The following is a 22,412-nucleotide window of genomic DNA, read 5'->3' as shown; positions in this document are numbered from 1 at the left end:
CTTTTTATTTTTTACTATTTGTATAACACTTTGAAAGCACAGTGGTCATCAGTTGGAGAAAAGGGTAATTCACTGAGTAAGAATTCAAGGAATATGTGAAATAATTTGTATGTCTACAGAAGAATGGGGAAAATTGCACTGAGAGGAGGGACTAAATTTTTATTAGCCATTTTAAATGTTGGACTATCTCCTCTGATAAATCTCAATATAGCTATGTAGCATTAGAAAGAAAAGGACAAGAAAAGAAATTCCACACAGATTAATATGAGCATTTCTAAAATACTTTTTAAGTTCCATAAATAGAATATACTATAAAAAAAACAGACCTCAAAGGAGGCAATGCTAACATACTGAAGTCAAGTGGGAAGCTATGACAGTAAAATACAGAAATTGCACCTACAATGCCATTCAGTGGAATCACTTGGCCATGAGTCTCCCAAAAGTGTGAATTCTAAAACACATCCATCAGGGAGGAGTCTAAGCGTTACTTTTCTTAGCAAATCTCCAGAGCTTCCATAATTGCAACTTAACATCACTTAAGTAGCAAAAAATTCCACCAAAAAAAAAAGTCTTTTCCTTCAAAACTATTAGCTAAATAACTTAGCCAGAGACTTCTTAGAAAAAAGACTTTATATAGGAGAACCCAGGCATACTGGGACACATTAGTATGTCATAATTCAGCTCACATACCAACTTTTAAACTTTTACAACATAGGAATTCCCTGAGTTATCAAATTCTATTTCTCAACCAAAAGCCTCTGAATTTTAATCCCCCTTTCCCTTCTGTCGTACAGCTACAACTCTTACCCTAATTTTCAGGACTGTGGCAGATTTCCTAAAACTAAGTGTTAACAGACTGTCTGTTCCTCTTATCAAGAACAACAAATGAGGTAGTCATCTCAAAGATGATCTCTCCAGTCTCAGTACAGAAATTCAATGCCATCATATACATAAATAACACTGGACCAACAGTCTCAACAAAGGAGGACCATGGCCAAACTGCTAGGACTACCCTGGCTGTGCAGGATTTGGAGCAAATAAAAGTCCTAAAGGAAAAGAAATGCTAGGTAACTTCTCACAGTCTAGCAGAAGCAGACTGACTACGACAGCAGTCAGTCCAAAAGAACTTTCTGTAATGATATGAAATGGCCTAAATGTTCTACATCTGTGTGGTACAATACAGTAGCCACAAGTGACCACAGGGCACTTGAAATGTTAACTAGTGTCACGGAGAACTGAACTTTGAATCTAACTTATTTTTTAAAATATTTATTTATTTATTTTTAGACAAAGGGGAAAGGGAGGGAGAAAGAGAAGGAAAGAAGCATCGATGTGTGGCTGCCCCACACATGCCCCCAACTGGGGACCTGGCCGGCAATCCAGGCATGTGCCCTGACTGTGAATCGAACTAGTGACCCTTCGGTTTTCAGGCTGGCACTCAATCCACGGAGCCACACCAGCCAGGGCTAATCTTACTTATTTAAATTTAAAAGCCACATATGGCTTATAGCTGCCATACTAGACTGGACAGCAGAGAACGAAAGGTGAAAAGAATTCAGAAATTTTCTTTGACTAGCTCACTCAATTCAACAATTACCTACTGCATACTAGAGACTAAGGAGAGGGAGATGAGTGAGACCCTCCCTACCCTAAAGAAGGTTTTAATGAGGGACAGAGACAATAATTAAGTCTATTTCAGTACAATGTCTTAACAACTGAAAATACAATGATAAAGGAATCAAATAATCCTCCCTAAATGTTTATGTCATTAAATAGAACCTCAAAAACATGAAGGCTGATAGAACTCCAAAGGGAAATAAACAAATCCATAACAATAGTTATGGACTTCAACACTCCTTTCCTAGTAATCAATAGAACAAGCAGATAGAAAATCAGCAAGAATATTAAAGACCTAACACTGAAAACAATTGACTTAATCGACACTTACAGAATGCTCCACCCAACAGCAGAATACACCTTCTTTCCAAGTACACTTGGAACCTTCACCTAGACAGTCAATATTTTGAGGCGCAAAACAAACATCTAAAAACTTTTTATAAAATTAAAGTCAGCCCTGGCTGGCATAGCTCAGGGGATTGAGCACAAGCCGCAAACCAAAGCATCCCAAGTTCGATTCCCAATCAGAGAACATGCCTGGGTTGTGGGCCAGGTCCCCAGTGGGGGCCACATGAGAGGCAACCACACATTGATGTTTCTCTCTCTATCTCTCTTTCCCTTCCTTCCCCTCTCTAAAAATAAATAAAATCTTAAAAAAAATTAAAGTCAAAGTATGTTCTCTGAACATAATGAAGTAAAATTATACTAGTAAATCAGTAACAGGAAGATACCCAGAAAATTCCCAAATATTTGGAAACTGAGCAACATATAAATGCACACAATCCTAGGGGGGCGGGGTGAAGAAACTTAGCACCACCTGGGGTAAAGGAAATAGTGACCAGAGATGGCAAGGGATGGATGGGTGACTAGAAGTTAATCATCACAGCAGTGAACAACTATAGGATGTATGAAGGGAACTACAAAGAATTCAGTATTACTTGACAGACATTAAAGGTGAGAAGTTATATGTAAGAAGAGAAGTAAAAGAATTTAGAAGTCGATTCATCCTTGACCCCTTTCTCCCCTTAATCACACCCCACCTAACCAATCTGTCAATAAAATGTATCATTCTAAATCCTAAATTATTTTTTATTATCTCTCACCATTCCCACTGATACTACTACTACACAAGATCTGTCTCCTGGTCTACTTCAATAGCCTAATTCCTGCGCTGGCTAGGTAGTTCAGTTGGCTACAGTAGCATCCCCATACACCAACCTTGCTGGTTCAATCCCTGGTCAGGGCATATACAAGGAGCAACCAATGATTGCATAAATAAGTGGAACAACAAAATTGATGTTTCTCTCTCTAAAATCAAAAAGTAAATTTTTTTTTAAAAATAGCCTAATTCCCTTTATCAATTCTTATCCCACTCCAATTAATTCTCCACTCTATATTGTCAGAGCGATTTTTTTAAAAACCACAAATCTGATCATATCACTTCCTACTTTTATAATCCTTCATGGTTTTCCCTCCAGTCCATTGCACATGATGATCCTAGGGCCTAGAATCCTCATTCCCCACCCTTCAATTGACTACTTTAATTCTGAGTTCATCACCTCTTCACGGCGCCTTTTCTGACCACCTCAAACCAGATCATATATTGCCCCCTTTCAAAACACTTCTCTCACTGATACACCAGCTACCTACCTTGCTACATCAAGACAGAGGCCATATCTGATTTACTTGTAGCTACATCACAGAGTCCCTGGAACATAGCAGGTACTCGATAGGTATTTTTTTAATAAATGAACAAATCAATGAAGCAACAAAGGATGAAGCGGAAAAGAAGCAAAAGCCAAGTCACAGACTATCTGCAAATGTTAAGCACACAATCATTTTCCACTGAAGATTTTCAGGGAGGGCATAACATGGTCAGGACTGCCTTTTAGCACAGCAGTGTGTGTGAGGAGGACGAATGTGAGGCAGAATGGTTTCTTCAAGAGGTCAAGTGGCAGGTGAAGAGGCCACGATCTAGGACCCACAGATGGACAAGAAAGCTGAAAGGTATTTATTTGATAGAGATGTAGGATGTATATTGAAAAGGACCCGATAACCAGCTTGCACAGGGACAGTCAGGCATGGGGAGGAGTGTGTTGCTCCCCTCCTTTTGACCTGAGGTAGTTCAGCAGACAAGGAAATGGGAGGTTGGGAGTGGCCCGTACAGCATGAATTCTACTTGCAGCATGCTGAATTTGATGTGCCTACAGGACAGAGAAGTAGAGGGGAACCAATGAGTTAAAACACAGGAAAGAATTCATGACTACAGATATTGGGGTATTACAGGTTATGAAAGTATTTAATTTTATTAGTAGTTAAAGAAATGCAAATTCAAACATGAGAACTTTTAACGCACTGAATGCAAAGATGGAAAGATGGTTTATAAAAAGCTAGCATTGGCAAAATGGGCACTTTCTTACCCTGCTGATGGCAATACACTTATTATATTTATAATATAGTGATATGAGTATTATAATATGTGTTATATAATATATTAGTAATACATAAGGAAAGCCTTAAAAAAAAATCAGTGAAGTGCTCCCTTCGGCAGCACATATACTAAAATTGGAACGATGAAGAGATTAGTATGGCCCCTGAATAAGGGTGATATGCAAATTCTGAAACGGTCCATATTTTTTGAATGAGGAAATCATGCAGGGATTAAGAAGCACAATTGGTAGGAACAAAATAAACAGGAAGTTAAGAATAGCATAGGAAATGGAGAAGCCAAAGAACTTACATGTATGACCCATGGACATGAACTAAAGGGGGAAGAGTTGATGGAAGGAAGGGGGGTACCAGGCGGAGGGGGACAAAGGGGAAAAAATGTGGATAACTGTAATAGTATAATCAATAAAACATACTTTAAAAAAATCAGGGTTGCCCTGGCTGGTGTAGCTCAGTGGATTGAGCGTGGGCTGGGAACCAAAGTGTCCCAGGTTCGATTCCCAGCCAGGGTACATGCCTGGGTTGCAGGCCATAACCCCCAGCAACCGCACATTGATGTTTCTCTCTCCCCCCACCCCTTCCCTCTCTAAAATAAAATAAATAAAATCTTTAAAAAAAAAAAAAAATCAGGGTTGTGTGCCCTGGCTGGTGTGGCTTAGTGGATTGAGCGTTGGCCTGTGAACCAAAAGATCAGAGGTTCAATTCCCTCCCAGTCAAGGGCACGTACCTGGGTTGTGGGCCAGGTGCCCAGCTGGGGTGGCAAGAGAGACAACTGATGGAGGTATCTCTTGCACATCGATGTTTCTCTCCCTCCCTTCCCCTCTCTCTGAAAGTAAATAAAATCTTAAAAAAAAAAAAAAAATCAGGGATGTGAACCAACATTTATCTAAAAAGGATGGTCACTAAAGTAATCATAGCAAATAAAGAGAATACCGTCTTAAGTATTTAGTAAAAGTTTAGATGGAATCTTACATAGCTATTAAAAGTCACATTATATCAGCCCTCTTGGCCTATCCCCCAGGCCAGATTAGTTTTCAAAAAGTTCAGCCTTACCATGACATATTCCAGTTTAAAAACACTGAATGACTCCCCACTGCCCACAAGTACAAATTCCTCAGGCTTGCATTTATTCAAAATGGACCAAAATATAATCTTCATTTCTCTACACTTTTCTCCTTGACACTCAAGCACAAGTATGTAGTCCCTAGACATGGATCACTCTGTCATCTGTTGCATCTTGTATCTTCCCTTCTCTTCCTATTCAGCCTCCACCTAAAGAAATCCTATCCAATTTTCAAAGCATATCTAGAATTCAACCTTGTTCTTGATACCATTTCTGGTCTCCCAATAGACTGTGACCTCTCTCCCTAATTTAATTCTGTTTGTCTTACAACACTGACCATATCCTGATCTGTGCTACAGTTATTTATGTACTGTGTTATTAATCCCTCTTCTAAAGAATAAAGATCCTGAGAGGAGCCATTTATCCATCTCTGCATCTCTTTGAATATTTTAACACAATACCATGTACATTCTATAAGTATTAGTTAAATTATTTTTAAGTGTTTTAATCTCATGGTAAAGAAATACTCAATGAGGACCTGGCTGGTGTAGCTCAGTGGACTGAGTGCAAGCTACAAACCAAAGGGTCACTGGTTCAATTCCCAATTAGGGTACATGCCTAGGTTGAGTGCCAGGTCCCCAGGAGGGCCTCTCAAGAGGCAACTACATATTGATGTTTCTTTCCCTCTCTTTCCCCTTCCCTCTCCTTCTCTAAAAATAAATATTAAAAAAATTTTAAGTGAGGTAATGTCCTTTTCCTCTCAACAGTTGGTAAACTGACAGCAAAGAGATACAAAAGGTAGTAACATACTACAACAAAGAGAAAAGACTATAACGAGATATAACCTCATACCTGTTAGAATAGCCACTATCAAAACAATAAGTGCTGGCAAGGATGTGGAGAAAAGAAAACTCTTATGGTCTGTTGGTGGAAATGTAAATTGGAACAGGCAGTGTGGAAAACAGTATGGAGGGTCCTCAAAAAGTTAACACTAGAACTGCCATTATGATCCAGCAATTCCACTTGTGGGTATATATCCAAAGAAAAGGAAATCACTATCTCAAAGAAGTATTTATACGACCATGTTCATTTAAGCATTATTTATAAGACATAAGAACAACAGATAAATGGATGCCCATAAACAGATAAATGGATGAAGAAGATGCCACACACACACACACACACACACACACACACACACAGAGCACACACACCATACCACTGGTGGACCTTGAGGGCACTGTGCTAAGTGAAATCTCATACTTAGCTGTGTATAATACACACCCACGTTTTGGGCCCACACTTCCAGGAAAAAAAATCTTTCATTTTAATTTTTAATTCAATTTTTTATTTATTTATATTTACAAACAAAACTGATTATCATATTCTAGGATATTACTTTGCATACATATATTGTTATTGCTCTCTAGTGTTTTTTTTTTTAAGATTTTTTTATTTGTTTATTTTTAGAGAGGGAAGGGAGGGAGATAGAGAGAGAGAAACATCAATGTGCAGTTGCTGGGGGCCACGGCCTGCAACCCAGGCATGTACCCTGACTGGGAATCGAACCTGCGACACTTTGGTTCACAGCCCGCGCTCAATCCACTGAGCTACGCCAGCCAGGGCCTCTAGTGTTATATTTTTAATGCATAAGTATAAATAAAAAATTAAAAACATTTATATAGATATAGAATTAGCACTACCCATGTATAATGTGCACTCATTTTTCCCTCAAAAATCTGGGCAGGAAAGTGCATATTATATATTAAGCAAAATACATTAAGTCAGACAGTGAAAGACACATACCATATCTCTCTCGCTTATGTGTGGAATAGCTTTTTAATTTGTATTTATTGATTTAGAGAGGGAGGAAGGGGGAGGGAGCAAGAGAGAGAAACATCAACCTGTAGTTCCACTTATTTATGCATTCATTGGTTAACCCTTGTATGTGCCCTAACTAGGGACCAAACCTGCAACCATGGCATATTAGGACAATGCTCTAACCAACTGAACCACACAGCCAGGGCCATGTGTGGAATTTTTTTAAAAAAGAAGCTCACAGATACAGGCAACAAATTTACCAGAGGCAAGTATTAGAGTGGGCAAAATGAGTGAAGGGAATCAAAATGTTCAAAATTCCAGTTATAACTAAATCTGGGGATATAATATACAGCATGATGACTACAGTTAATAATGCCATACTGTATATTTGAAAGTTTCTTTTTTTAATATTTTATTTATTTTTAGAGAGAGGGGAAAGTAAGGAGAAAGAGAGGGACAGGAACATCAATGTTGGTTGTCTCTCATGCGACCCACACCAGGGACATAGCCCACAACCTAGGCACATACCCTGACTGGGAATTGAACCAGCGATGCCTTGGTTTGCAGGCTGCCACTCAATCCACTGAGCCACAGCAGCCAGGGCTGAGTTTCTAAAACCAAATCTTGCCGGGTAGCTCAGTTGATCGGAGCATTGTCCTGCTACACAAAAGCTGCAGGTTTGATTCCTGGTCAGGGCACATAAAAGAAGCAACCAATGAATGCATAAATGGGTGAAACAACAAAATCAATGTTTCTCTCTCTCCTCCCCCTTCCCCTTTGTCTAAAAATAATTTTTTAAAGAAAGAATAAGTCTCTTGGCTGGCATAGCTCAGTGGATTGAGCGCGGACTGTGAACCAAAGCATTGTAGGTTCAATCCCCAATCAGGGCACATGCCTGGGTTGCAGGTCACGGCCCCCAGCAACCGCACATTGATGTTTCTCTCTCTCTCTCTCTTTCTCCCTCCCTTCCCTCTCTAAAAATAAGTAAATAAAATCTTTAAAAAAAAAAAAAAGAGTAGCCCTGGCTGGCGTAGCTCAGTGGCTTGAGCGCGGGCTGGGAACCAAAGTGTCCCAGGTTCGATTCCCAGCCAGGGTACATTCCTGGGTTGCAGGCCATAACCCCCAGCAACCGCACACTGATGTTTCTCTCTCTCTCTCTCTCTCTCTCTCTCTCTCTCTCTCTCTCACCGCCCCTGCCTTCCCTGCCTAAAAATAAATAAATAAAATCTTTAAAAAAAAAAAAGAGTAAATCTTAAAAAGTTCTCACAAGAAAAAAAACAGTTTTTATAACTATGTATGGTGACAAATGTTAACTAGATATATGTAGGCAAATACTGAATCATTGTTGTACACCTGAAACAAATATGTCAATTATATTCTGGTTTTTAAAAAATGAATAAAAGCAAGTTCAGGGTTCCCAAAAAGAGAAATTTATAGTGAAATATGCTTACCCTAAGGTATAAGCCCTCGTCAATTTCCCTTATCCAGCTTCCCAGAGCAAAAGACAAACATACACCTCTCACAGACCCCCTATTCCCAGTCACAGACAAGAAATTTAAGATATCGCCCTGGATGGCGTAGCTCAGTGGATTGAGCGCGGGCTGTGAACCAAAGTGTCGTAGGTTCGATTCCCAGTCAGGGCACATGCCTGGATTGCGGGCCACGGCCCCCAGCAGCCGCACATTGATGTCTCTCTCTCTCTCTCTTTCTCCCTCCCTTCCCTGTCTAAAAATAAATAAAATCTTAAAAAAGAAAAAAAATTAAGATATCTTTCCTTAAGAAACCAAATAGATTCACAGGAGAAAAATAAAAGAGTGGAAGAGAAAACCAGAAATTAAAAAAAAAAAAATACAGGATAGAAAAAATAGATCAGTGGTGACCTGAGGTTAGGGAAAAGGGGAGGGAAAGGAGCTGACTAAAGGGGCACAAGGGAATTTTGTGGAGGTGATCAAACTGTTTTGTAGCTCATGGTGGTAGCAGTTACATGACTGTATGAATCTGCCAAAACTTAGTCTCAACATTGTATACTAAAATGGGTGAATTTTACTGTATATGTAAATTATACTTCAATAATTTTTTAAATTATCATTATTGAGAAATATAAGATGTATCAATGAACACAATCCTATAGAAAATACAGAAAACAGGCTTTGGAAATTAATTATCTGATAGCTGAAATAAACACTGATTTAACAGAAGGCTTGGAAGAGAGAAAGAGAAATCTAAATCTCCCAGGAAGCAGACCAAAAGGACAAACAGATAAAAAGAATTTTAAAAGATAAGAAACTTAATATGATCACCCTAGAAGATTCAACATCTAACTAGTTAACTGGGAGTTCAAGAAGAGAACTGGGCAGTTGTTTGCAACATCATCCTGTACACCAAAAAGTTGCAGGCTCGATCCCTGGTCTGGGTGCAAATGGGAGACAACCAACTGATGTTTCTTTCTCACATTGATGTCTGTCTGTCTGTCTGTCTGTCTGTCTCTCTCTCTCTCCCCCCACCACTCCCCTCTCTCCAAAATCAACAGACATATCTTCTAGTGAAGATTAAAAAATGAGAGAGAACTGGGCAAATTTGGGGGGAAATAAACAAATAATAGAAGGCATTTTCCTAGAACTAAAGAACATGAGTCTCCAGATTAAAAGGGCCCACCAAGTAGACAGCATAATAATTGAAAAAGAGCCACATCAAGTGATAGGATATCATTGTAAAACTTCAATATATTGGAGACTGTGAAAATAGCCTAAAAGTTTTAAAAGGAAAAAACAGGTTAGACATGAAAATAATAGAATGGCCCTAGACTTCTCAACAGCAGCACTAGATTCTAGAACACGACAAAGCAAATCTTTCAAGTAAAACTGATTAATTCTTTTTATTTAATGATTTGAAAGAGAGAAACATCATTTCACTGCTTCACCTATTTATGCATTCACTGGTTGATTCTTTTATGTGCCCTGACCAGAGATGGAATCTGCAATCTTGGCCTATCAGGACAATACTCTAACCAACTGAGCTACCCACCCAGGACCTAAAACTGATTTTTTAAATTTAGGATCCTATACCCCAATAAACACTGTCTATCTAGTTTTAATGGTGAAAAGGGCACTTTCAGATATGTAATGAAAATTAAAGGTGGATTATATTTTTTAAAGATTTTATTTATTTTTAAAGAAAGGAGCCCTGGCTGGCATAGATCAGTGGATTGAGCACAAGCTGTGAACCAAAGTGTCGCAGGTTTGATTCCCAGTCAGGGCACATGCCTGGGTTGCAGGCCATGGCCCCCAGCAACCGCACATTGATATTTCTCTCTCTCTCTCTCTCTCTCTCTTTCTCCCTCCCTTCCCTCTCTAAAAAAATAAACTTAAAAAATCTTAAAAAAAAAAAAAACTTCTCTTAAAAAAAAAGAAAGGAAAGAGAGGGAAAAAGGAAAAGAAACATCGACTGATTGCCTCTTCCACACCCTTAACTAGGGACCTGGCCTGCAACCCAGGCATGTGCCCCAACCTGGAATCAAACTAGTGACCTTTTACGTTTGCAGGCCATCGCTCAATCCACTGAGCCACACCAGCCTGGGCAAGAGCAGGTTATTTCTCATGCACCCACAGGATACAGCTAGAGATTGTACTGAAAAAAAGTAAGTAAATTAAGAAAGATTTAAGACCCCAAAAACAGAATCAACATGGGAATGCAGCAAAAAGAAGTTCCAGAATGTTGCCCTAGCTCAGTTGGTTAGAGTGTCATCCTGATATGCCAAGGTTGTAGGTTCAATCCCAGGTCAGGGCACATATAGGAGTGAAGCAATGAATGCATAAATAAATGGAACAAAAAATATTTATGTCTCTCTATCCCCTCCCCAACTCCCTTTCTCTAAAATCAATAAAAAAAAAAGTCCCAGTGTGACAGGTTCACCAACCCTACAGAGCAACAGTTCAGATGAGAGCAGAAAATGCTACATTTGAGAATCCAGAAAATAGGAAGTGATAAAATATTTTAAGGTACACAGAACACTAAGCAAGTGAAAAAAATAAAGCAGTAACCTCAGGAAAACAGAAAGTAATAGCACATTATTTGACTGTGAATAATATTTAATAGTCATAACTGTCTAATCAATCCCTCATGATTTATCTAAAAATCATGCTGTAACTATGAGAGAATAGAAGAAAGTAAGGGTAATTTATAAGGAGTAAATGCTCATCTACTTAACAAAAGCAATAAAAAATGTCTAAAATTGGTAAATCAAATATAAGCATATTATTTTAAAATACTGTGGTAATTACCAGAAAAATAAAAACCAGCTACAAGAATTGAAAGCCACTATCTCTGGAGATGTCTCAGGTGGGGAGAGGTCTATCAGGGAACCACTTTTGTTCACTATGAGCCTTTCATATTATTTTGTCAATGTTCATGTGCTACTTTGGAAGAAAGATATGAGAAGATCTTGCTTAGAGCAAACAAATCAGTTTAATATGATCCTAGTTATCTTTTTTTAAATATGTACATAAAAACATGGTATAAAAACTGAGTTTTAAAAATATACCAAAACAGCCCTGGCTGGTATGGCTCAGTGGATTGAGTGCTGGCCTGCAAACCAAAGGGTTGCTGGTTCAATTCCCAGCCAGGGCACATGCCTGGGTTGAGGGACCAGGTCCCTGGTGGAGGTTGTGTGAGAGGCAACCACACACTGATGTTTCTCTCCCTCTTCTCTCTCCCTTCCCTTCCCTCTGAAAATAAAAATAATATTTAAAAAATATATATACACACACACATATATAGACACACAAATATATATACATATATAAACATGTCCATTGGTTACCTTAGGTTGTTGGACTATAGATGATTTTCATTTTCATCTGTGTAATTATGTATATTTTCCCAAAAGAGTAAATACACACTATTCTTATGATTTTTCTTTTTTTGTTTTTAAAGATTGTATTTATTTATTTTTAGGGAGGGAAGGGGGGGAGAGGGAGGGGGGGGGAGAGAGAGAGAGAGAGAGAGAGAGAGAGAGAGAGAGAGAGAGAGAGAGAGAGAGAGAGAGAGAGAAACAAGAAACATCAATGTGCAGTTGCTGGGGGTTATGGCCTGCAACCCAGGAATGTACCCTGGCTGGGAATTGAACCTGGGACACTTTGGTTCCCAGCCCGCGCTCAATCCACTGAGCTACGTCAGCCAGGGACTATTCTTATGATTTTTCATTGTAATTTTAAAACCAACTTGAGAACAGATGAGATCGCAGGGGAAGGAGGGAGACAGTGGGAGGGCCATGGAACCCGGAAACTGGAGTTTAAGGAACAGGCAGCAAAAGAGAGCAAGGACAAACCACCAAAGAGCTAGAAGTTCTTGATAGTGCCTTCCTCTTACCACTGTAAATAACTGAAGTAAATATATTTTTTATTATAGTTCTGGAATAAATCTGATGGAATATAAACTGAATTTTTTAATGGATAAGTTAAACATTTAATATTTCTTAAATAAAGCTGTTTTAATGTACATTTTTACTTAAATGCAGTTCCCAACATATTTTTATACCGTGTGAGTCAGCTGACAGCTTTCAATGAATAAAATACTACAACACACTGTAAGGTTTCTATATATCTTCACAGAATTTGCACCTTCAGCTGAGGAACAAAGAAACAAATAACAGCTAGCATTTATTGAATCTTTCCCATATTCCAGGCACTGTTCTAGGTATTTCACATACAACAACCCATTTAACCCTCACAATACCTTGAATTAAGTACTGTATCTCCATTGTACAAATGAGGAAAGTGGGCACAAAGAGTTGAGCAAACTGCCCATCATCAGAGCCTGGATTCAAATCATGAAGCCTGGTATCAGATTCTTTTTTTTTTTTTTTTAAGTGACAGGGGAAGGGAGGGGGAGAGGGGGAGAAACATTGATGTGAGAAACATCTTGATTGGCTGCCTTCCATAAGCACCCCGACCTAGGACCGAATCCGCAACCCAGGCATGTGCCCTGACCCCCGAAACCAGAGACCTTTCATTTTGCGGGGACAACGCCCAACTACTGAGCCACTCCAGCCAGGGCTGACTCTTAACTCTTTAAAAGTCTCTATGCTACCTGCTTCCTTTCAATCCTTGACATTCATAAAAGATTTATCTAGAATCCTCAGATTCTCATATATCATGATAGCCTAAAATTTTGTGGTTGGCTTCTACATCTCATATGCACACGCCTCCGATACCTGGCCCAAGTCCTCACACTGACAGTACGAATACCAACGGTATAATACGACTCCCCTCACACTGGTCCTTCTCTGCCAAATCCTTCTGGATTCAATTGTTCAAGATGACCTTGGGCAACCTGCTCTCTTTCTCCCTAACTTTGTTCCAAAACTATTATAACGAACAGCCTTCTCAAAGCACTGACAAGATGGTGGACGTGGAGCGGAAGAGAAAGCAACCCTTCCGGAAGTCCACCCCTAGCAGCGCGGACGTCCTAGGAGCACTGGAAGCACAGCGCCTCGCAGCGGGTGGCGGCTGAACCTTGGCCTGAAAGCGAAGCGCCACTCAATGTGGAAGCGCCAGCAGGAAGCAGTACTCGCGGAAGCGCCAGTGCAAGGGAAGGAAGGAGGCACCACCCAAGAAGTCCATGGTGAAGAAGACGCACCTAAGCCATGATCATCCGGTCCAAGATGGTGGGCAGCATGGTGGGAGTCTACAACAGCAAGACTCTCAACCAGGTGGAAATCAAGCTTGAGATGATTGATGGGCCACTACCTGGGCGAGTTCTCTTATCACCTACAAGCCTGTGAAGCACTGCCGCCCGGTACCGGGACCCCCCCCTTCTCCAGCTTCATCCCCCCTCGAATAGCCAATAAAAAGCACAAACTTATCTCTTTTTAAAAATCCATTTTCATAAAATAAGTCTGCTTAAGATGATTCTATTAAAATTGTATTTGTAATTATCCAGCAATTCCATTCCTAGGATATACCCAGGAAAAATAAAAACATATCACACAGCCCTGGCTGGTGTGGCTCAGTAGATTCAGCACCAGACTGAGAAGCAAAGGGTCACCAGTTCAATTCCCAGTCAGGGCACATGCCTGGGTTGTGGGCCAGTTGGGGGCACACAAGAGGCAACCACACATTGATGTTTCTCTCTTCCTCCCTCTTCCCCTCTCTCTAAAAATAAATAAATCTTTAAAACACACACATATCACACAGCCAAAAACCTACAAACCAATGTCTGCAGCAGCAAAACATTAAGTGGAAGAAGCCATATATTGTATGATTCTATTTATCTAAAATGTCCAGAAGAGACATATCAACAGAGAATGAAAGTAGGGGTTGTCAGGGTATGGAGAGTGGGAGGGAGCAAACAGGGAGTAGTGTCTGCTATGGTATAGATTTCTTTTAGGGGTGATAAAAATGTTCTGGAATTAGGTAGTGGTGATGGTTACACAACTTTGTGAATATACTGAAAAACCACTTTAAAAAGTGAATTTTATGGTAGCTATATTTCAATAAAACTGTTTTAAAATGGAACTTTTATTAAATTACTTGAAAATATTCAGCAATTTAGATGTTCAATACATGTTAGCTATTACTATTACTGATTTTTAATCATTCAGCAATCCAAAAATGCTTGAATAATAAAATATCTAAAAATATTACATATAAAATAAAAATATGCAAAATAATTTGATATAGACTAGTATAAAAAAGAAAATGTTATAGTTATATGCATTTTAATTCTTTCTGTATGATTTTACTTTCAATATTTGGAAGTGTAAGTTGTTTAAAATTTTCTGCCTTTGGAGGCTTATCATTTTAAAGAATCAGGAGCATGAAAAAAATTAGAAGAATGAGGGTCAGAGCTAAATTAGGAACTTGAGTCCATCATTGCCATAATCAAACATTCAAAGAGAAGAGAGACCAAGGTAAGCAACAGAACTATGGGAAGACTTCTCCTGGGAAGATATCTCTCAAGAAGTGGGACTGGAGCCTGGGTAAAGAACAGGGAGGGAAGAAATTGTTCAATGCAAAGAGGGTATCTGCAGCAGGGCTTGTCCTGTCTGTGTCACCCACATTACAGGTCCCCCACCACTACCAGCACCTTCTCACCCCCTGCATCCCACCTGATAGGACCTGCCATCACAGGGAGGATACAGGGTCCTGAGGAGTGAGCAAAAAAGGATGTAACAGAAGAAATTCGAGATCCTGGCCCTAACATCTCCAATCCTGCTGCACCAACACATTTCAATACACAGCTCCATTTCCAAATACACACGAGAAGAGTACATGAGCATGAACATAAGGCTATTTATTATTGCATTCTTCAGACACACCTACCTGCTCTCAAGATCATGTTGCCCAACTTTTTAATAACTCTTTGGGACCCTCATTTTCTTTCTTTTAATTCTCATATTTAACTTCTTCAGGTACTAACACCCGAAAACATCTCATTAATTTCCTTTATAACCTTGAATTCCTCTATTGCTACTGAGAGCACAACCATTTTTACAGACGCATATGTGATGCATTCCTCTTTCTGTCTACACTTCTGATGTTGTTGAGGCCTGGAGAACTCTGAAGTACTTCCTGAACTAATCTTCCATCCAGCACTACAAAACCCATCCATATCCCCAACCAGCTATCTATCTTGTCCTCTTCCAATCCATCCTGCAGAACAGAAGCTATGCTAAACTTCCTAACATCCACTGAAATCATATCCCACTTGTTTAAGCATTCTATTTCAACTATATTTAATTTTTTTAAATTAGCAAATGCTTGATTTCAAGGCACTGTCAAAACTTTACCAAATGCCTATTCAAAATAGATTTTCTATACAATCCTTCTCAAAATATCGGCAAAGTATGTCATAAAATCTACAAGCTGAAACAATTTCAAGTTTTAACAATAAATATAAATAAAAGCTTTATTTAGCCAAATACCTCTAGCTTAAGCAAAACTAGATCATTTTAATTTTATACTAATAAGCTGTCATCCCTACAGTAATGTATCATGTGAGTACCTTACAAACCCATTTAAATGTTTTGTCAATAAAAAGAAAACATTTAATCTCCAGTGAATAAACCCTTTTAAATCTGTAACTTTAGAAAATTAAGCTACTAACAGCAGCCAATGTCTTTGCATCAATAATTATATCACCTTCAAAGTACTCAAGAGATGAATCATCTATTATTTCTTATATTAAGAAATTATTATGATAGTACTTAAGCCAACATCCTAGTCTACAAATATTAATCTAAATTACCAATAAAGTATATTCTTCTTTTAGCGCTGACAGTACAGGATTCAAATCTACCAATCATATTTCTTCATGTGCTTTCAGAATATAAACCAACCCTAGAATGTATTTCTTTCCAAAGCACACACACATATACACATTGACCTGACAGCCTTCTTCCCAACCTTTACTGTCTGTAAGTACAGACCAAAAAAAAAAAGTCCTAAATATTACTTTCAAGGCCTTCAAAGAGAAGTTAACCTTAGCTGAACAACCCTCTGAAAACGTCCCCTGGGATAGTGTAATTCATTCTCTGTGGGTCTTTCAATTCTAGACTCTTGGTAGAGGACCACATGTGATATCTTCAAGTAAAAACTTTAACTGTAAAAGATGTACTGACATCAAGTTGGCAAGAAATAAGAAATGCCTTAGTCCCCTCTACATACAAGACATAAATACTGTACATTTACTTCATTCCCTTCATTCTCCAGCCAGCAAATCCCCACCCACCCAAGACAGGTGGATGGTTTTTACTCTCAGGCAAAAGTTATTATTTTTTTTCATTTACTGTTAGGACAATCTAAATAGGATTCTAGCTGGTTTAATACTCATACCTCTCCAATAAGTATTTAAGCATTTATACAAAAGAAAAAATTTAAATTTATTTAGCCACTTCTACTACCCTAGTCTTTAAAAAAAAAGTGACACACCTTACTTTCTTAAGATCTTATTTCTTCATAAACTTGACTGTGCAAATGCTCTTAAAATGTATTCTTATTTAGTTAATCCAAATTAACAAACAGAAACAAAAAATCTTGTAGGCTATTGCTACAAAGTATGCTTTTTTCACAAGTTACTTAAATGCAACTACGTATTTAATACAAAGGAGCAAGTGTGTGCTTAAAAGAAAAAAATACACCAGCCTAGAAAAACTTTCTGCGAAAGTAATCACCATGAGGAAATTCATCGCAGATCCAGAAAGACTTTTATCCTTCAAAATGGGGTAAGAAGAAAAAGTCACTTTTTATTAAATCCCCTACAGTTTGCTGTGTGACTCAGAAGTTGGTCCCAGAGTTCATCCTCAGCAATTACGTTCGCATGATCAACTGTACATCTCCTGCAACAGGTGACAGGAAACTGCGCCTCTCAGGCAAAGCAAAGGGATCAGATCGATAAGACGCATGTTCCTACGATTTCTTACTTTTATTTTGGATTTTACCAAAATGACAGTGAATCGGATGGATTACCACGTTTGTTGTGGTTTTGTTTGGTTTTCTGCCTTGCCTTTTAATCAGCCATTCACCAGCAACTATGGCACGAGCCCATAAGCACTCGAGAATAAAAACAAACACAGGACCAGATAAGGCTCCCCCACTAACCCAAACTGATCCATTTCCTCAACACAACTCTGAAACCATAGCGCCAGGGGAGGGCGAGCAGCCTGGTGTCTGTGTGTGCTACAAATCCTCAGTTCCCTTTAAAGGACAAACATATAATAAAAATCTAAAAGAAACTACATTAGAAATGCAGAGAGATCTACAATACAAGAGACTTCTTACATTCCAAAAAACCAAACCAACACAAGGGGAGAAAACTGAATGCAATGGATACGTGTGCCAAAGTTTCGATCCTGCCTTACGGAGACCCTCCACTGGCACAAATGTTCTAGAGGAAAATGAGGGGGTTGGGGGCAGAGAAAGCGAGCGAGCGAGTGTGTGGCCTGCAAACTGCAACAATGCAATCTCCATTTTGAACAATGCGCCTCTTTCCTCTGGTAAATCTAGTTTTTTGTCACTTGAAGTGCCGTCGCGTTTCCCCATGGTTGGGGCGAAATAGGGGTGGGAGACCAGAAAGGGAGTGAGCGTGGGGGGGAGGGCAGAGGCGGTGGGGAAAGAGTCCGCAGCGACTGGGCTGGGTGGGTACCTGGAGTGCTGCTATAGGTGCTATGGCTCCTGAAGCTGCTTTCCGTGCAGTAACTGGCGTCGTCATCGTCTTCCATCTCCTCCGGATAATCGGAGTCATCGTCGTCCTCTTCCATCTCATCTTCCTCGTCGTCCTCGGAATCCTGGGTCTCCTCGGCTTCACCGTCCTCCTCCTCCTCCTCGGAGACCATGTCCTCCTCCTCCTCCTCCTCCTCGCTCTCGTGGTCATCGTACACCACTTTGTTGACGGCCCTCCGGGCCGGGGTGGTCCGGGCCAGGTGGCCGCCGCCGCCGCCCCCGCCCCCCGTCCTGCCGCCCCCGCCTCCTCGCCCCCCCCGGCCCGGGGCGCTGGTGCTGGGGGGGGCCGGCGGCGGCGGCTTCCTTCGGCTGCTACTGCTGCTGCCCCCCCTGGGCGAGCTCAGCCGCGTCTTGGGCGCCACCTCAGCCTGGGCGGCGGCCCACCTGCCTCGGCTGCTGCCGCGGTGCCGCGAGCGGAGCCCCCCGATGGGTCCGGACGTGGGCGGCGGCGGCGGCGGCGGCGGCGGGGCCGGGGCGCAGCGCTCCGCAGCCGGAGCCGCGGGCTGCTTGGGCGGCCTGCCCCGCCGGCCCCTCATGTCGGAGCCGAGGCGGGGGGAGAAGGGAAAGCGAAGGGGGAGGGGCGGGCGGAGGGGTGGCGGTGGGGGGCGCCGAGGCCGAGTGGGGAGGCCCGCGGGGCCGGGCGGGAGGGGCCCGGCCGGCGGAAGCGGGTGGAGGGAGAAGGCTCAATCCGAATTGCTAGGGCCCCACTCCGGATCGCCTTCAGCCGCCATCTTGTTTCTTCCCTCTCGCTCGGTGACTGGGGGAACCGACAGCGGCCGCAGGCCCGGAGCGTGGTCACGTGAGCTGCGCCGCCGACGAGCTTGGGACGGAGCGAAGCCGCACGGCGGCCGCTAGGGGGAGCGCGGGAGCGCTGGGTCGCAGGCTGGGGAACTTGGGGCGCCTCTAAGCTGCGCGGCTGGACCACGCAGGCGGCGAGGAGCTGAGGGGCGCCGCCCCTCGCGAAGTTCCCCGCACCAAAAGCCTCGGGAGACAGCTAATCTCGGCGGAGCCCACACTGGAGCCCTACTCGGCAAGGCCTCCTTCCCCGGCTCGGAGAGGAGGGCAGGGAAGCCCCCAAATGTATCCCCTTCTCGCCTCCTTGGGGTAACTGATGCTGACAAAGCCAGAGAGATTATCCCGGAGTGGGGTGGCGGCTCTAGCAACCGAGGGAACAGGGCAGTGCCAGCAATGGAGGGAAATGAACTGGGGAGGGCGGGGAGACTAGCCCCCAGAAATGTGAACCTCCAGAGGCTTGGTCCCCGAGAGTCCTGAAATTGATCCCAATAACAACTGCTTGCGGGTTGTGCCAGGAACCACGCCCCGGGTTGCCAGACCCCCAGGGACAGTCACTCAGACCCCTTGCATTAGAATTTCCATCCTAAAAAAAACTCGTAAAAACTTTATAACAAACTACATTGCTGTCTCCTTCCACTTTTCCCAGTATCCCAGCTGGAACTTTACAATTTTTCCTTTGCAGCAAAAAGGGTGACCTCCAGCCTAAAACCTACTTCAAAATGTATGTTTGTGGTATTAGGAAATAATTTTAATTTCTTTATTTGACAAGTCATCAAGTCTCGACTGACACCGAGGGAAGGAATCAAGATGATGACATTTTAGGCATCCCCACACCAAACCAGGGGGACTTGACTCGCAGTGCTCAAGGTCAACTCTAGGAATAAGAAAAAGGTTTTATAAAAATATTAATATTTATTGAAATGTGTGAGCACCAAAAAGTGATTTAAAGAAATATAGTTAACAGGATTCTGTCCACTGAGTGGCTTATCACAATCTAGTTAAAAGGATAGAGTGCATATGTGAAATGAAAATGTAAAATACAAGCATTAATTGCTAAATTAGTTTATGCAATATAATTTGGTGAAGCACCAAGGGTGACAAACATGCCTTAAGGGGCCAGTTAAGTAATGAAAGTAAATAAAGTGGGAGAGGTGAGGACTTTGTCAAATGGAAGTGCCTGTGTTTTATTTAAAGAGGGGATCTGTGGCAATGTGGGCCTAAAATGGCTAGATCTTCAAGTTTTTCAAGAGAAGGTGGACATGTGCATTGCACATGAAATCTTGTGATTTTTATTTTTTTAAAGGATTTTATTAATTTTTAGAGAGAGGGGAAGGGAAGGAGAGAGGGAAAGAAACATCAATGTGTGGTTGCCTCTCACATGGCACCCACTGGGGACCTGGCCTGCAACCCAGGCATGTGCCCTGACTGGGAATCGAACTAGTGAACCTTTAGTTCACAGCCCGTGCTCAATCCACTGAGCTACACCAACCAGGGCGAAATCTCATGATTTTTAAATGTTGGCAATGAAGTAAGTCAATTTTTAAAAAAACCATTCAGCCCTGGCTGGTGTGGTTCAGTGGACTGAGCACTGGCCTGCAGTACCAAAAGGAGACCAGTTCAGTTGCCGGTCAGGGCACATGCCTGGGTTGTGGACCAGGTACCCAGTTGGGGATGTGAGAGGGGCAATACCAGTGTTCTCCCTCATTCCCTCCATTCCCCTCTCTAAAAATAAATAAAATCTTAAAAATAAAACCCACTTAAAATTGATCAAAGTCATGCAGTTGAGATATAGCCCAGAATCTACAAGTTTGCAACCTGAGTCCTGCACTGTGTAAAGTGCAGTCACATGTACTATAGGAAAAAATAATCGAAATAGTGAAAGCCTTTAGAGTTCACAAGCTATCTGTGGAGGGAGGCAATTTACCAAATGAATTACAATAGACAGTACAATGAGAGGTATTTTTGTATTCTTGGTGGTTTTAATTGCAAGCTATGGAAACTAACTCTGGCTCATGTAAACAGAAAAGAAACTCATGAGAAATATATGGGCACCTTCAGAATTGCTGGTTCTAAGTGCAAATGGAATCCAAGCTCTTGCACTGTTGTCTTCCAGCTGGCTCAGGAGATGTGTATCCCATGGGCCACTCCACTGTGTCGTAAAGCCAGCTGCTTCTGGTCATTGGGGTTCACCATAGACCTAGTAAATCTGATCTAAGGACAGCCAGTTTCTTACTTTCACTAAAGTTAATCCCTTGATCAGATGCTGTTATGGATTGAATGTGTCCCCCACCCCAAATTCACACTTGAAATGGCTGCACACCCAATATGATGATATTAGGAGGTAAGGCCTTAGGGAAATAATTAGGATTAGATGAGGTTGTGAGGGTGGGGCCCTCGTGAATGGAATTAGTTCTCTTATAAGAGTATAATGAGAACGCTTGCTTCCCAGATGCTCTCGGCCATGGGAGGACACAGTGAGAAGTCAGCAGTCTGCAACCAGAGCCCAATCACACCAGCACCGAGATCTCAGACTTCCAACTTCCAGAACTGTAGGAAATAAATTCCTATTGTTTAAAAGACATCCAAGCTGTGGTAGTTTGTTATAGCAACTAAATTTCTGTTATAAGCCACCTAGACTTTGGTAATTTGTTACAGCAGCCTGAACTGGCTAAGACAGGTGCCAGCCATGATGTGTAAGACACCATGATGGCAAATAAAGTATTCAGTAAACCCATGTAACATGATGATGATAAAAGCATGGCTGGTGGCAAAAGCCATCCAAATTCAGTATAAACTGATCCTACACACCTAGGTCATAGATCAGCCTCCCATGCCACCTCTGCAAATGGGCTCCATGTCCCAGCGCTCCCATTCCTACCATCCATGGTCACGTGCTGAGGCCCACAAGGGGTCACTGCGGAGGTTTCCATCAGTCCACAAGCAGACACATGGCAGCCATCCCCTCCAGCGGCTTTCCCGCCCGTGGCTACCCGTGACTATGACCAGTGCCTCCTGGGCTCCCTGGGGAAGCCATCCCCCACCACCCTGGTCTCCTCAAAGCTGACCCGGGTCACTGGTGGGTGAGCTGCTTTTTCAGGAAGTCCACGCTCTTGTCCATGGCCACAGTGATAGAGTCCCCAGAGCATTCAAAAGGCCTCCAGCAGCACAGCCACCTGTGACCTGACTTGGGAAGCTGTGAAGAACCCACCTGGCAGGCAGCCCAACAAAGTCAACACTGGGCCCCCCCCACCCTGAGTGGCCGCCACCAGCCACCAAGCTTCCAGAAAGTGCTAGGCTCTTTTGAGTCCCCCCACCTCCAATCCCTCCTTCTCTAACCCTTTCCCCCTCCTCACCCCACCCCATAGATTAGGCAGCCTGCAGCAAGCAGAAGCAGTTGGGTTCTATATCAAAAGAGCAAAACACCAAAAAAGGAAGTTGAGAGAGCCCCA

At 41.9% G+C, this 22,412-nt stretch overlaps 1 protein-coding gene, 1 long non-coding RNA gene and 1 other non-coding gene across 14 annotated transcripts in view; 2 read left to right on the top strand and 1 right to left on the bottom strand.

The window, feature by feature from the left end:
* The window catches only part of BPTF (bromodomain PHD finger transcription factor), a 128,732-nt gene extending 109,993 nt beyond the window's left edge, over positions 1-18,739 (bottom strand). For 6 of the 12 annotated variants that reach the window (XM_045837205.1, XM_045837199.1, XM_045837198.1 and 3 more), the window contains exon 1: positions 18,092-18,738. In XM_045837205.1, coding sequence (XP_045693161.1) covers positions 18,092-18,704 — 613 coding nt within the window. In that variant the 5' untranslated portion in view covers positions 18,705-18,738. Of the gene's footprint in view, positions 1-18,091 lie in introns of all 12 variants that reach the window. The other 6 variants (XM_045837196.1, XM_045837200.1, XM_045837202.1 and 3 more) reach the window with 2 other exon arrangements.
* On the top strand, positions 4,153-4,255 carry LOC123817842. The gene has a single exon (XR_006785541.1). It is a non-coding gene; the product is annotated as a U6 spliceosomal RNA (small nuclear RNA).
* A 378-nt stretch (positions 18,740-19,117) lies between the features above and the next one.
* On the top strand, positions 19,118-21,452 carry LOC123816630. The gene is made up of 3 exons (XR_006785318.1): positions 19,118-19,272; positions 19,733-19,854; positions 21,413-21,452. It is a non-coding gene; the product is annotated as an uncharacterized LOC123816630 (long non-coding RNA).
* Positions 21,453-22,412: the final 960 nt, after the last annotated feature.

The sequence above is a fragment of the Phyllostomus hastatus genome, unplaced genomic scaffold (genome assembly GCF_019186645.2).
Source record: "Phyllostomus hastatus isolate PE091 unplaced genomic scaffold, TTU_PhHast_1.1 phas_contig_210, whole genome shotgun sequence".
Classification (NCBI taxonomy): domain Eukaryota; kingdom Metazoa; phylum Chordata; class Mammalia; order Chiroptera; family Phyllostomidae; genus Phyllostomus; species Phyllostomus hastatus.
Note: the sequence above shows the minus strand (reverse complement) of the source record. Positions and strands in the feature narration are given on the sequence as shown.